Source organism: Sceloporus occidentalis, unplaced genomic scaffold, assembly GCF_023333645.1.
Source record: "Sceloporus occidentalis isolate IW3139 unplaced genomic scaffold, rSceOcc1.0.p SCAF_3, whole genome shotgun sequence".
Classification (NCBI taxonomy): Eukaryota; Metazoa; Chordata; class Lepidosauria; order Squamata; family Phrynosomatidae; genus Sceloporus; species Sceloporus occidentalis.
The window spans coordinates 79,613,258-79,627,637 of record NW_028316983.1 but is presented as its reverse complement, the minus strand read 5'-3'; the positions used below and the strand labels follow the sequence as shown (position 1 = coordinate 79,627,637).

At 38.1% G+C, this 14,380-nt stretch overlaps 1 protein-coding gene across 1 annotated transcript in view; it reads right to left on the bottom strand.

Annotated features, from left to right (window-relative positions):
* Window positions 1–12,401, bottom strand: part of ZFYVE9 (zinc finger FYVE-type containing 9) — a 58,291-nt gene extending 45,890 nt beyond the window's left edge. The window contains exons 1-2 of the mRNA XM_089515136.1: window positions 12,301–12,401; window positions 736–2,825 (exon numbers count right to left, since the gene is read on the bottom strand). Of these exons, the coding sequence (XP_089371262.1) occupies window positions 736–2,825; window positions 12,301–12,370 (2,160 nt within the window). The 5' untranslated portion in view covers window positions 12,371–12,401. The remainder of the gene's footprint in view (window positions 1–735; window positions 2,826–12,300) is intronic.
* Between the last annotated feature and the right edge of the window lie 1,979 nt (window positions 12,402–14,380).

Here is a 14,380-nt window from a genome sequence, read left to right as displayed (position 1 = left end):
AAAATAGTTATTCATTAACATATCCCTGAACCCAATAAAAATGAATGCAGTAACACATGAAATCCAGCTTTCTGCACATAGATCTTTCAAAGTACTTCTATAAAAATCTCAAATTTAAAGAGATTTGTGAAGTCGAAGGCTTTCATGGCCGGCATTCATAGTTTTTTGTGGGTTTTTTGGGCTATGTGGCCATGTTCTAGAAGAATTTCTTCCTGACGTTTTTAAGAGATTTGTTTTAAAGTTATTACAGTGTGAGAGTATGATTTGTATATGAGAGAGAAGATATTTAGACATTTTAAAAAAAGAATAATACCTTGAGAAGTCATCTGTCATTCTCAGTAACCACTAAAAAAATTAAAACAGGTAAGATGTTTACTTATGCCTTGTTGAAACCAACATATTAAGCGCAGTTGAAAGAAAAAAAATCCTAAACTATTTTAGGGAGAGCCTGTGTGGTGTAGTAATTTTGAGTGTTGGACTAGGACTCTGAAAGACCTGATATCAAATCCCTGCTCAGCCATGAAAATTCACTGGGTGATCTTGAGCAGTCACATTCTCTCAGCCTCAGGGGAAGCCAATGGCAAACTCCCTCTGAATAAATCTTGCCAAAGAAGTCCCATGATAGGCTGCTGGCATTAATCAGAAATGACTTGAAGGCACACCACAACAAAATTATTTTATATTATGGCCATAACTCCTATCATTTATGAAAATCTATCATTAAATACAACTCACCTTTCCACATGCTCTACAATGATGCCGCCTTTTAGTGAAAGTAAATCTGGCCTCACATTTCATGCAATTTGGTGCTTGAGAATCTGGAACCCACACTGGAGCTACTTCACCCAAAGTTGTAAATGGCTTTCTTGTAGGAACTCCAAACTGGCCAGCTCCAAGGTCATTGTCTGGACTATCAGAGGCTGCTGCAAGGCACGAACTGCTAGAAACCCCAGACTCATACTCATCTGAATGCTCCCCAACAATATGCGCAACTGTGGCATTCAGTGATGTTTCATCGGAAAATACGTTTGCCGATAAGTTTTCTGAAACTTTTGATTTTCCAGATATATCGTTTTTATTTTTACTGTTACCACCACAGTTTGGGGGAACCAGGTCATTCTGTATATGGTCCATTAATGGCTTTGGAATTTGCAGTTTGAGATTTGTAGGCTGCTTGGGTCGGGCACCACCAAAAGGAACACTGAGAGGTTGCAGGTTAGCTGCTGTTTTGGGTGATGCTTGACTCAATTCAGTTGGTACCTGACTACAAAAATTATGTAAGTATTTCTTTTTCATTTGGTCACCTGTGCAATTCAAAATGAGTCCACTCCTGTCTGTGGCTTCATTTCCTCTTTGTTCATAAACATTACTATAACATTCTGATTTGCTCTCTTCTATCTCCTTTTCCTCAGTCACAGAGTCTTCCTTAGAGGGCAAAGTCTTTGGAATATGAGCAAGAATTGGGTTCTGTATTCCATAGGAATGACAACAGTTTGGCAGATCTCTTGATACTGATGTCCCAATGCCATCAGTGTGACTGGGATATTCAAGCTCATCTACAGATGTCTCCTTTAAGTCAAAACCTGCTTCCATCATGTTTTCACTGCCATCTCCATTATTACTACATGCTTCCTCATGTTTTGCTGTGTGCAGCTGTTCTTCATTCTCCCCCTGTACTTGCTTATTACTCATTTCATTTTGTTCAGTCAATTCACCATTCACCATCTCCTGAGATTCTGATAAACAAACTGTCTTAGTGAGCAATTCAGTTGTGCAGAGAATTTTTTCAGCTTTGTCAGCTTCATTTTCAAGAGCACTAGCATCCCAAGAGTCCAAATGTCTGCTAGAATGCTCACAGTGATTGCCACTTCCAAATGCATTCAGCTGACAAGTTCCAGAGAGCTCAGGTATCCCTGACTGACACTGCTGGGCTGTCTGCTCTGCTTCTGCAGACAAATCACCATTGCGTGAACTAGGTGAACAGTTTCTAGGTTGTGGTTCTGTTCTCTGAACAGCAACATCAATATCAAAACCCTCACCTGATGTACAACTGTCTTGCATTTTAATGCTAGGATCAAGTGGCCTCTGCAAGGGAAATACAGTTGTCCCTGGTGCTGCAGTTTCTGCAAAATTTGAGTCTTTATTTGTATTATCTTTCTCCTTTAACAGAGAAGAGGAATATCCACTGGATAAGCAATCAGAAGCAGCAGCAGTACAATGTTTAACAGAATCGTCTTCTGTATTCAGCCTGCTTGTTTGTACTACTTCTTTTTCAGTATCTGTATCTTTCTCAGTGGACCCATTTACAGTAACATCAAGATGATCAGCTTCTTGGGTTTCACTATCCAGTGTAAAGCTAATGGTATCCATTATTGCGGGATTGTTGTGATTTTTACAATCCAATGAATCACTTTGCAATGTTTTCTTGTCACAGTTATGCATGACTGCTACAACTACAACGTTTTTTTCCTCTGGTAAACAAGTGCCACATTTTCTTTCTCCTTCATCCACAACATTACAGTGAGCACTTTGATTACCATTTCTCTTTATTAGTTGATCCTCTGTTGTTGTCTGATCATCAATCCACATGTTTGGGATTTCCTGACTCATATTAAGATTACTTCCATTAGAACAATGGTCTCCTCCACCTCTTGATCCAGTGGCTAAATGAGACAGGGACAAAGCCTTTAATTTTTGTGGGCAGTTATTGGGAACTGTAGATTCATTCACATTCGCTAGAGCTGGGTTAAAAGACAGCCGATGAGAAGGAGGATCTAGGATCTGATTCCACTTTGCATCCAATAATGTAGGTGAAATAGCTTCATCTGAAAAAAAATGAAATAAATCAATACTATAATTTAAGGTGGATGTCCATTATGCTATTACAAGGGCATATGCTTGTTCCCAATCCAGCCAAACTTGGTATGGTATTTAATGGGGCCCAACAAACAATTTAATACAGTTGTGGACTCAATCTATCAACTAATTCAAGTCCTGAACACACAATTCAGATTCCTACATCTTTTGTACACTTATGAACAGATTTTGGTCAAGCTTTTCATTTACATTTAAGCTGGCATTCCAAATATTCTTGTGCAAATTCTAAACCCTCCAGAGTGGTGGTGTTCTAGTTTGCATAGAACTCATTGTGAACCAACTTTAAGGAATATAGGATTATAATAAAGATTATTTGAACCTTTGTTTCATTCAACTCATATGAAAAATCATCAACCTGGGCAACACTGGATTTATTTTCTATTATTCAATGAATTTCGCACATATAATGTGCCCTCATCATATGCGGATGCACCATACACGGCTTCCAGCACATGCTGGAAGCCGTGCCGGAAAAAAGGCTCCCGTGCCCCAGAAGGAGTAATAGGGTGTGTGCCTATGGTGCGCGCCCCACAGCACCCCGCAGGCACAAACCCCATTACTCCTTATGGGGCTTGAGCTTACTCATTTTTTTCTCTTACATGTGGGGGGTGGTGGTCCGGGACAGATCCCCCGTGTAAGAGAAGGACCCACTGTATAACTTTGTTTTATTAAAGTAATTCATGTTTTTCTACAACCAAGTTACTCCTGAAAGAGAATAAATAAATATCTGACAAATCTAACAAAAGAAGCAATACTTAACTGGCAAATATTTATCAGCAGCCAAAATGGCAATTTTACACATCCACCACTTCATATCCCTTTATACTCTGAAAAGAATTTCAAGGATACAAGGTTTTTGAGAGTTGCCAGTATATTAAAATTAATTTCAGCCAAAAAACAAATGAGACCCTGGTTTGCAGGGAAAGAATTGCACTTCCATATTTTTAGTGTATGTGTGTTAACTATGGTTTCAGAACCAAAGAAGATTCCCATCTCAATCAGAGCCACTGTGTGGGTTGGTTCAATCTCATAGTGGGCAACATGCCTACCCCATCTTTTACACACCCTATTTCCAAGGGCACTAACACTGCAGATTTTGCTACAGAACAGTAGCAAAAGAAGTAATACTTTCCCTTTATGAACATGATTTTATGTTCTCCTCACTGGCCCTATCTACAAGTACAGTAGGTCCGTGTGCTCAGAAGCTTCACAGAAATTCAAATCCACTCATAAGCAAGATGCACAAGGAGAGCACTCTTGTGTTTAAAAGGTAAAATTCCTCTTTTAAAGGAAAATGGAGTTTCTCTACACTACCATGTTACAAAATTTCAATGTCAAAGCCAAAGTAGTAGCAACACCAGCAGCATGATAAAGCTGCCACTGATTTAAAAAAGTAATGGCCCCATGACCTAATGGAAACTGCCCACTATGGTTTAACCTTTTCACTCTACAATGTTGTCCTGATGAAAATTTTCCCTAAAACTATTATTTGCCATGAAGAACAAAAAAATGGAGGGGCTATATATTTTGCGTTCAAGGGAAAATAGCCATTTTAAGAACTTTCCTCACCATGTACCAAAGTCCTCAACTATACTAGTGATTTCAATTTTTTAAAAATAAAAATAAAAAACCCATGCATTTTCCAGTAGGTCTAGCTTAGATCCAAAAGTAGAGTGTGGTTTCAATCAGCTTCTAAGAGGTCTGCAAGAGATATTTCATCATAATATTTGATTTTTTTTACATAAATAGTTTCAAAAATCTTGACTGTTATGTTTAGATGCAATTAAGAGAAATAAAAAAAATCAGCTCAGCTCAGCCCATGTAAAGACCAGGCCACATCTGACAGCATACAAGTAATGCAATGCAATTTAGGATCGTATAGTGTAGCAAACTGAGCACGATGTCAATTTTGAAGGTGGAAGAAAGAGGTTCACCTTTATCATTAATCATGAAACTTGTTGGGTAGCCTTGGAATAAATATAACCACACAGCCTAGCCTAACTGCAAAGAGATATAGTAACATAAATTTATTCATTTATTTGCAGCGATATAATACATGTCTATAAAACATCCAATGTGGTGCACAACAGCAAAAGCATAAAACATTTACATTGGCAAAAAAATAAAAAAAATAAAAAATAAAACAGTAAAAAAAATCTGATATTTTAAGTAAGATTAAAATTGTTGCAATGTATATTTTCACTGAAAAATATTATGAAAATAAAAAGTAAATGCTACATAGTTATCTCTGCACAAAATATTATTACAGTATAGTGAGTCTTATATATTGCACAAATACATACATATCAGTTTGTTATCTACAGAAATATTGGAATGAACTATGTTATCATCTCAAATATATTTTCATGTTTCCAAAGTAAAGAGAAATTATACAAAATTAAATGAGTGCATTTAAGTTCCATAAGAGGGACTTTCACATTTTTAAAACCTCTGTATAATTTCTGGGCTTCAAGCAGGGAATATCCACCTGCCAGTATATTGCTATCAACTGTGTAAATAACATGGGGATGAACTAAAAAAAAAGAAATGTATGGTCGCATTTCACATTGAGACCTATTGTGTCCATCCTGTAGGCCTTGCTATTCAACAACAGAACGATACACAAATTAACATGCAAATCACCTCCTCTCAACCAACAGTGTGTGTGTGTGTGCACACACACACACACACACTCCCTTCCATTCTAGCATTCTCTGAAGATGCCAGCCACAGCTGCTGGAGAAACACCAGGAATCTTCTAGAACATGGCCTCATAGCCCCCCAAAAACCACAAAAACTATGGATGCCGGCCGTGAAAGCCTTCAACTTCATATCAGAACAACTTGAAGGCAAAGAACAACAACAACAAATTTGAAATATGATTCTGAAGTTTTGTATCCAATATCTAAGGATAAATTCACTGCAGTCTGAGTTTCCCTTATCTGAAATCCAAAATGCTCCAAAATCCTTAACTTTTTGACTGCCGACATGACAGGGCACCAGCAGAGGCAGTGGCAAGCCCCAACTGCCTGCCACACATTCTTCAAGCTCCCCTGCCTCCATGAAGAGGAGAGGAGCAGAATGGAAGAAGATGACGTGGCAACCCTAAATCAAACCTATCACCAGGTTTTCTTGGCAAGATTTGTTCAGAGGATATTTGCCTTTGCCTTCCTCTGAGACTGGGGGGATGTGAATGTGAATTTCCACCATCAAACAGGGATTTAAATCCTGGTCTCCAGGGTCTGAGTTCAACATTCAAACTATTACACCACACTTACTCTAGTAGAATGCAAAAACAATCAATCACGATCTCAGGAATTTAAGAGTCATACTATCATTGATAAAAATAGTTTATTGTTAGTAAATTTAAAAACAGAATTCATAAAATACAGTGGGCCTTTGGTATTTACTGGGGTTTGGTTCCAGGATCCACCGTGGATACCAAAACCCATGGATGCTCAAGTCCCATTAAATACAACGGCAAGTAAAATGGTGTTCCTTATATAAAAGGGCAAATCAAGGTTTGCTTATGAGAATGTGTATATTTTTAAAAGTATTTTCAAGCCATGAATGCTTGATTCCGTGGATAAAAAATCTGTGGATAAGGAGGGCTGACTGTGTTCACACAATTCAATCACAGTTAATCAATCATCCAATACTTAAGTAAGTAGGTTACCTAAATGACTTCTTCCTTGTTTTCATTTTGGCAAATATAACAATCAGATTGTCAAAAGAGAACTCGCCAGCAAGTATATTTTCTGCTAAGAATGTTATAGTGTTTTTGTCCCGTTCTAGGTGTTCATTTATGAGCTTCAGTTTACAAAAGGAATTATCACCTGATACAATTGATATGGTAATAAAGCAATGAACATTCCTAGAGCAAAGCATATTTATTGAAATAAATTTTCCAAACTTTCAGCATACACTTGGTTCAGAGCAATTAATGTGCAATTTTTGCTGCTGTTGTCACACAGTTCTGAGTCTTGCTTCAAACATGGAAACAATGCAGGGCAGTTAAGTTTCTTGCAATGGGTTTTGGGGCCTAGTTCATCTCACACTTAAAGCTGCTGTGTGTCTTCAAGTTGATTCTGACTTATGGTGACCCTAAGGTGAAACTTTCACAGAGTTTTCTTGGTAAGATTTGTTCAGAGGGGGGTTGCCCTTGCCTTCCTCTGAGGCTGAGAGGGCATGTCTTCCCTGGGTCATCCAGTGAGTTTCCATGGCCAAACATGGATTTAAACCCTGGTCTCCAGAATCCTACTCCAAACCGCTATCCCATGGTGCAGTTTCTAACCATCACTTGACCAAGGAGACACTCCAGCTCATCTGTAGGGAATAGACTGAAGATTGATAAAGCTGCAATGTATGTTAAGGCCTATTCTTCCATCTTGTCATTCAGGATTGTGGCTTGTCCCAATGTACAATCCTCAGCCAAGGAAACACTGCAATACATCCATTCACTGACAGAGAATGTAAGACTTTCCATCCTCCTCCTCCTCTCTGCCCCCCACCTTTTCTGAGTCTTTCATGAGTATAATAAATCTACATGGAAACAGCTGAAATGACAGTATGAGAGATACCAGCAAACTTGGAGTAAAGTGCAAGCGGGGGCGGGGGGGATCCCTTAGAAATAACTCCAAAGGGAGAATAGCCAAATGAGGATTCACTGGCCAAGGAATGGTGACTAGCTAAGAAGAAAAACTCCGATAAAACCGTTGGGAGGAGAAATGGTACAGAGTGAACAGGAAAAGATGACAAAGCAAAAAGGCTTTGAAGCATAAAAATAACCATCTAATTTCCAGAGAGGTCATTTCCTGGTTCATACTGAGACATTTTAAAATAGTCTCCAGAGGTGAAAGTGAGCATTACCCATAAACATCAATGGATTTCCCATTCGTATGCCGCAAATCAGACTCTGGAGGCACAGGAAAACTCGCTGAAAATGAGCTGTTAAATTAAACCGGTTTATCAACCACTGATTTTTTTTTTCAGGATAATTCGATCACATGGGAGTCAGATTTGAATTCCAATGGGGACAATATCAGAGCAATGCAGATCGAATGTGCACTCAAATGGAAACGATGCACCCATGATTCGCGTCCTGATCTGCATTATAAGCCAGTGGGAATGCGGCCCAAGAGGATAAGTTGGTAATTACAGCAGTCAAACTGCCACCTTCCTTGAACATGTGGATAGATTAGCTGACCAAAAGTGCTAGGTTCATACCCATTTAGCTGAATTTTACTGCTACTGAGTTCTGTATGGTTGTAAATTGTAGTGAGAATATATATTAAGAGAAGGAAGTGATAGAAAGAGCTGCAAATTTCTTCTGCCCTTTCCTCCTGATGTTTGTGGCACACAGAAGTCAGTGACAACAAGCTGTAGTGATTTTAAAAAGACGCACTGCCACTGTTAAACACAATCCTCACACTTTCCATCTGCTCCAAATATGCTGTTTTCAGTCTCTTCAACAATTCTTCTACCATCCACTTTTCAGTTTGCTCCATAGGCTACTTCTACTTTCTTTCCTCACACTACCATTAGGAATTAAACTTGCTTTTTGCATGTGCTTCCTTTAGCAAGTAAGAAAACCAATGAAGAAAGCAATTTGTGTACAAGTTATAACTACAGACAAGCAATGCTTTCATTACTCAAAAGAAGAACACTGCAGATTAGCTCTAAGAAAACAATTTCCATTAGTCAAACTACCAAAAAAAATATCCCTCAAAAAGCAACCAAACTGCATTAATTTCAAATAGCACTCTTAACCACAGTCACATTAAATGGCAAAGACTATATTCTTCTACTTCACAGCTGTTTATTAATTTATGGAATTTGATGACTTGGTGTGGCAATTCTCACTAGACCGGATGGCTTTAAAAGTAAACTGCCCAGAGCAAATCAGCCAGTTAGGTATTAAGTGAATATACAAATAAATGGGGATTAGACAAATTCATGGCAGATAGGTCAATAAGTTATTGACCATAATAAATATACAGAAGCTCCAGGTTCAGAGACATTAACTCCTAAAAAGCAAAGGGAGTCTTCTAATGCCTTTATACCTTACTTTTAAAACACATGCTAAATATTTGGTTTAATAAAGCCACACTGGTCTCCAGTTCTTATGCTTCTCTTCTTACAGTTGTTATGCAAATGTTAACATGGAACTTATATCCTCATCTACTTCTAAAGTTCTAAATCTGATTCATATTAAGATATTTATCAAATAAGAGACTCATAAGAGCATTCTGATTTAAGACCACATTTAAAGCCTAGCCCTCTTAATTTACATAACACAGTATAAAGTACGTTTTTAAGCTCATGGGAGCGATCCTCTTTAAATAGTTACACAACACAGCAGCTTAAAAAGCAAAACCAGAAGCCCTTAAATAAGTTAACAAAAGAACCATTAAACAGAACAGCATTTTTTTTTTAAAATGAAAACACTTTTAAGAAAAAACAATCCAGAACAAATGAGTTTATAAACTCTGCTTAAAAGCTTCTGTGTAACCAGCCAGGCACAATTCAGTGAGGACTGAAATAAAATGTGAGGAATAACTGTAACTCAGCTACTTACAAGACTAATAATAGAGACTAGATCAGTTATAGGAATAAACAACCAAGAGAAAATTTAAATTTATAATTGTTTGCTGTCTTAACTTTTGATTAGTGTCATATCTAGAACACAATTAGTATTTCACACCTTTAGATAGTTAATTGAAACATAATCTAAATCTTCAGTTAGAGTAATCACATATTCCTTTATCTCTCAGTTTCAAAAGCTACAGAATAAAATCACACATTCCATTCTGGTATTTATATGAAGACCAGTGTAGACCCAATGGTGTGGTAGAAGGAGACGTCTTAATCCAGCCTCCCCATGGCAATCCATTCAGCCTCTGAAAATGTTACAATGCCATTTGCAAACTGAACTATAATTTCTGCCAGTCCCAGCCAGTATGCTCAATAGCCAAGAACAACATAAGTGATAATTCAAAACATCTGGTGAACAAGAATTGCCTTCCAATGTGCCACTAGGTTTTAGTGACTCTACTAACTGTGATAGCTGTAGGAGAGGGTGCTGAGAGGGAAAGCCTGAAAATCAGGTGTTGTCTTTATGTCCTTAGCACTTGGAACTACAGCCAATCCCATTCAGCAGGACCTCTTACCTAATAATAATAATAATAATAATAATAATAATAATTTTATTTATACAGTATGTCCCACCTCTTCCAAGGATCAAAGCGGGATTACATCATTAAAATAATACAATGCAATTGAACAGTCAATAAAATACTAATACTGAATTATACATCTCTATTAGTTCCTTAAAATCTCCAAACATCAATTCATATACCATTATACTTAGAGAGGGGGTCTTTATTATCATCTCTATACCAAATCCGATGGGAAAGCCCGCCGGAAAAGATCCATCTTTAGTTCCTTCTTAAAGGCATCTAAAGTAGTGATAAAACGGATCTCCTCCAGCAGACTATTCCATAATTTAGGGGCTGCAGCAGTGAATGCTCTATGGGAAGTTGTGGTTAATCGAGTATTACAATGTTGCAACAATTCCCCCCCCCCCCCCGATGTTCTGAGTGTTCGGGGCAGATTATGTAAGGAGAGGCATTCCCGCAGGTAACTCAGGCCCAAGTCATGTAGGGCTTTAAAGGTAATGACCAACATCTTGTATTGCTCCCAGAAGCTAATTGGCAGCCAGTGTAGAGATTTTAACACTGGTGTTATATGGTCAAACCTAGAAGTACTGGTGACCAATCTGGCTGCTGCATTTTGGATTAGCTGAAGCTTCCAAACTTGGTACAAGGGTAGCCTCAAGTAGAGCGCATTACAGAAATCTAAATGAGATGTTACCAGTGCATGTACTACTGTTTCAAGGATCTTTTGGTCCAGGTAGTTGGCGTATCAACCAAAGTTGGTACCAAGCACTTCTGGCCATCACATCTACTTGAGATGACAACTGTAGTGATGGATCCAGGAGTACTCCGAACTTCATCCTTTACGGGAAGTGTGATCCCATCCAGGACTGGTTGACAAATCTCCATCCCTGGACCTAGAGTGCCTATCACGAGTACCTGTTTTCTCTGGATTCAACTTGAGTTTGTTTTCTCTCATCCAGCCCATTACTGACCTGAGACAGGCATCCAGAGGAGAGAGGCCATCCTTGGTCACTGTAACAGTCGGAGACATATAGAAATAGATCTGGGTGTCACCAGTGTACTGATAACACCGCGCCCTATGTCTCCGGATGATCACTCCCAGCGGCTTAATGTAAATGTTGAACAGCATGGGGGACAGAATGATGCCCTGAGGGATGCCAGATGTCAGCTATCTTTTAGAAGAGCAGCTGTCTCCCAGCATCACCATCTGGAACCTTTTATGTATAATTTCTGAAAGGCTAGGGGAAGTGCAATGGGGAGTGGCACTCTACCTCTGCCAGCCTCATTGTTGTTTGCCTTCAAGTCATTTTCGACTTACATTGATCCTAAGGCAAATCTACCATTGAGTTTTCTTGGCATGTTTCTTCAGAGGGGGTTTGCCATTGTCGTCCTCTGTGGCAGAGAGAGTGTGACTTGCCAAAGGTCACCCAATGGGGTTATATGTCTGAGCCAGGATTAAATCCTGCTCTGCAGAGTCTTAGTCCAACACTCAAAGCACTACAGCCAGCCTCATTGCATGTGCATAATTTTGGATCTAACTCAAAGTTAGCTGGCCATCACTTATGGTTAAAAGATTGGAAGTGGCCAATTCAGGACTTTAAAAAGTAAGTATAGAGCACTTCAGATTTTTATTAATTAGAGTTAATGGCAGGAAAGAGCACTGAAACTGGGCAAATGCAGAAGACAGAATAGAAGCATGTGCCTTCTGGCAGCAGGAAGAGCCATGCAGACTGATCCCATCTCTGTAGTTTGCAACCGACTAGTCTTATTTCTATGGCTGAATCCATACAGCAGAAATAATCCAGTTTGACACAACTTAACTGCTCTGTCTCCATGTGATGGAACTCTGGGAACTGCAGTGTGTGGTGGTACCAGACCACAAACTACAGTTCCCAGAATTCCATCGCATGGAGCCAGGGCTGTTACAGTTGTATCAAACTGGATTATTTCTGCAGTGCGGATGCAGCCTATGTTACATGTTGGAAATTTTCACCTGGAAATTATGTATCAATACATTTCTAACAATATTTGTTATCCAATTATTAGAAAAAGCCAATTTCATGGACATTTTTACAAAAATAACTTTTCTATCAGGTAACAATATTATACAGGTATGTGTTTCTTTTCAAAAGGAAAAGGTCAGCTTGTGAACAGCTCCAACGGAACAAGAAATACAGACAAATAGAAGCAGAGTCACAGATCCAGAGATCAATTTGGCTTTCCAGTCCTAACAAAAGTTACTCACCTTCATTTTGTTCAAAGTCATCTAAAACCTTATCAAGGTTATAGGCTTCTGCCTGGAAATAGTTCTCCATTTGTCAGGAAATGCCACCCAGCTCCTTGTCTGAACCTGTCAAGCAGACAGCCAGTTATGAACTTCTTCTAGCAATAGTCTAATGTCCCAGCACAATATTTAGAGAATGTCACAAAGCTTAAAATTTATGACAGTAGTATGTTACTTCCTATAAAAAATTAAGATTTTCCCCTGTATTTCAGTATTATCATATGATAAAATTATCTTAATTCCCCATCAATTATCAGCCAGTTAAGTGTTTTTAAAAATGAGAAAGCCTTCAAGATGAATAAGTAATTGGTTAAATGTAACTACATGTCACAAGTAGTTAAATCAGGAAGCATGCACAGGAAGATGTTGAGGGTGGAAAGTTGTGAAGAGTGATGAGGTGGTTGCTTTTTGTTTTTGTTTTTTTGCTCAATGTATTACTTTTTGCAGAAATTCTAATAAAACAAAAAAATGTCTTAAAGACAGTAAATTAAACATGAGTTAACTAGCACTAAATAATAATGGTGTTAATATTTGGAAATAGATTATAGACTGAAAGGCACAGCAATTGAAAATATATTCTTTTCAATTCCACTGAAAACAAAAATCCTATAGAAAATAAAGCTAAACTTGTGTAGATTTACAATGGCAACCATTAATAACTGTTATATGATGCCCACAATCAATTAGTAACTGGAACATCTTATTGATTAATTAAGGTTCCTAGTTGTTTTGCAGTTTCCTATAGATTATTAAACACTATCTTTTAATCTCAAGCCAAGTAAGATCCTTGTCTTGATTAAAAAGAAAATATACTAATTTGAAATAATGCCAGACAATGTGTAACAGTGGCTGCTCAATGTATACTTCATTCCAAGTATAATAATTACAAAAACACTCCTATTTTAATTTACAAGCCTTCAATGTATCACAATTGAATTCCGTATCATTGCTTTCAATGAGATTTGTTCTCAAACAGTTTCAGCTGGATTCTGCCCATTATATACACCAAAACACTCATAAGTAGAATCTGAAGGCAAAATAAACCCATCTACTTCATTTCACTTTTTTAAAAAAAGCTGGTAACAGGCATGGGAGTGGAATAAGGTTGCAGCAGAGGCGGCAAGCTATGCTGCAACCTATCTCAAAGACCTGTCATAACCAGCAATGATACTATATTTCTTCTATTATTTACCTTGTTCTTTTATTTAAAAGAAACGCAGGCTATAATAGAAATCTGAATGATAACTGGTAATGTTATGGTATGAAGTATATAGCAATGCTTGATTATAAAAAATAAAAATGTTATCTACTGAGCAGAAGAATAAAAATGTATATGAACACCAGTATAAGGACAGAATAAAACAAAAATTGCAGGAGTCCAGTGTAAAGCATATTACAGCTGGCAGAGTTCTATTCAACATTTCAAGTGCAATTGGCATTTGCAGTTTTAACATATCACCTTTATCTGATCAAGACAAATTAATCAACAACTCAATCCAGATACTCCCCAATATTCTTAGAATCATAGAGTTGGAAGAGAGTGGAAGGGCCATCCAGTCCAACCCCCTGCCATGCAGGAAATCACAATCAAAGCATACCCGACTGTTTTGTCCCAAGGTGTAGTAAGGCCTCTGGCTCTCGGGATCACAGCCAGAACTCTCCAGGTCTGACTTGGCTGAAATCTCACTACACACAGAAACTTAGCTAGAGGGAGACAGCATAAGACCCTGGGATTTCCCACAATCCTTGTCTTTCTTAAAGCTATAGATCTGTATTTTCCCTTCTAAACTAATACATATAAAAGCTAACATAATCTCAACTAAATATATGTCTCATGAGCATCAAAGATGCTCTGGAGGCATGACACCGACAGATGGCCATCCAGCCTCTGCTTAAAGACCTCTAAGGAAGGAGACTCCACTACAGAGTGTTCCACTGTCGTACGACCCTTACTGATCCAACTAAAAATGCCATCTGCAATGTATCATCCATGCATCAAACTGATTTGAGAAATCATGTGCCAAGTCTGTATGTCCTTACA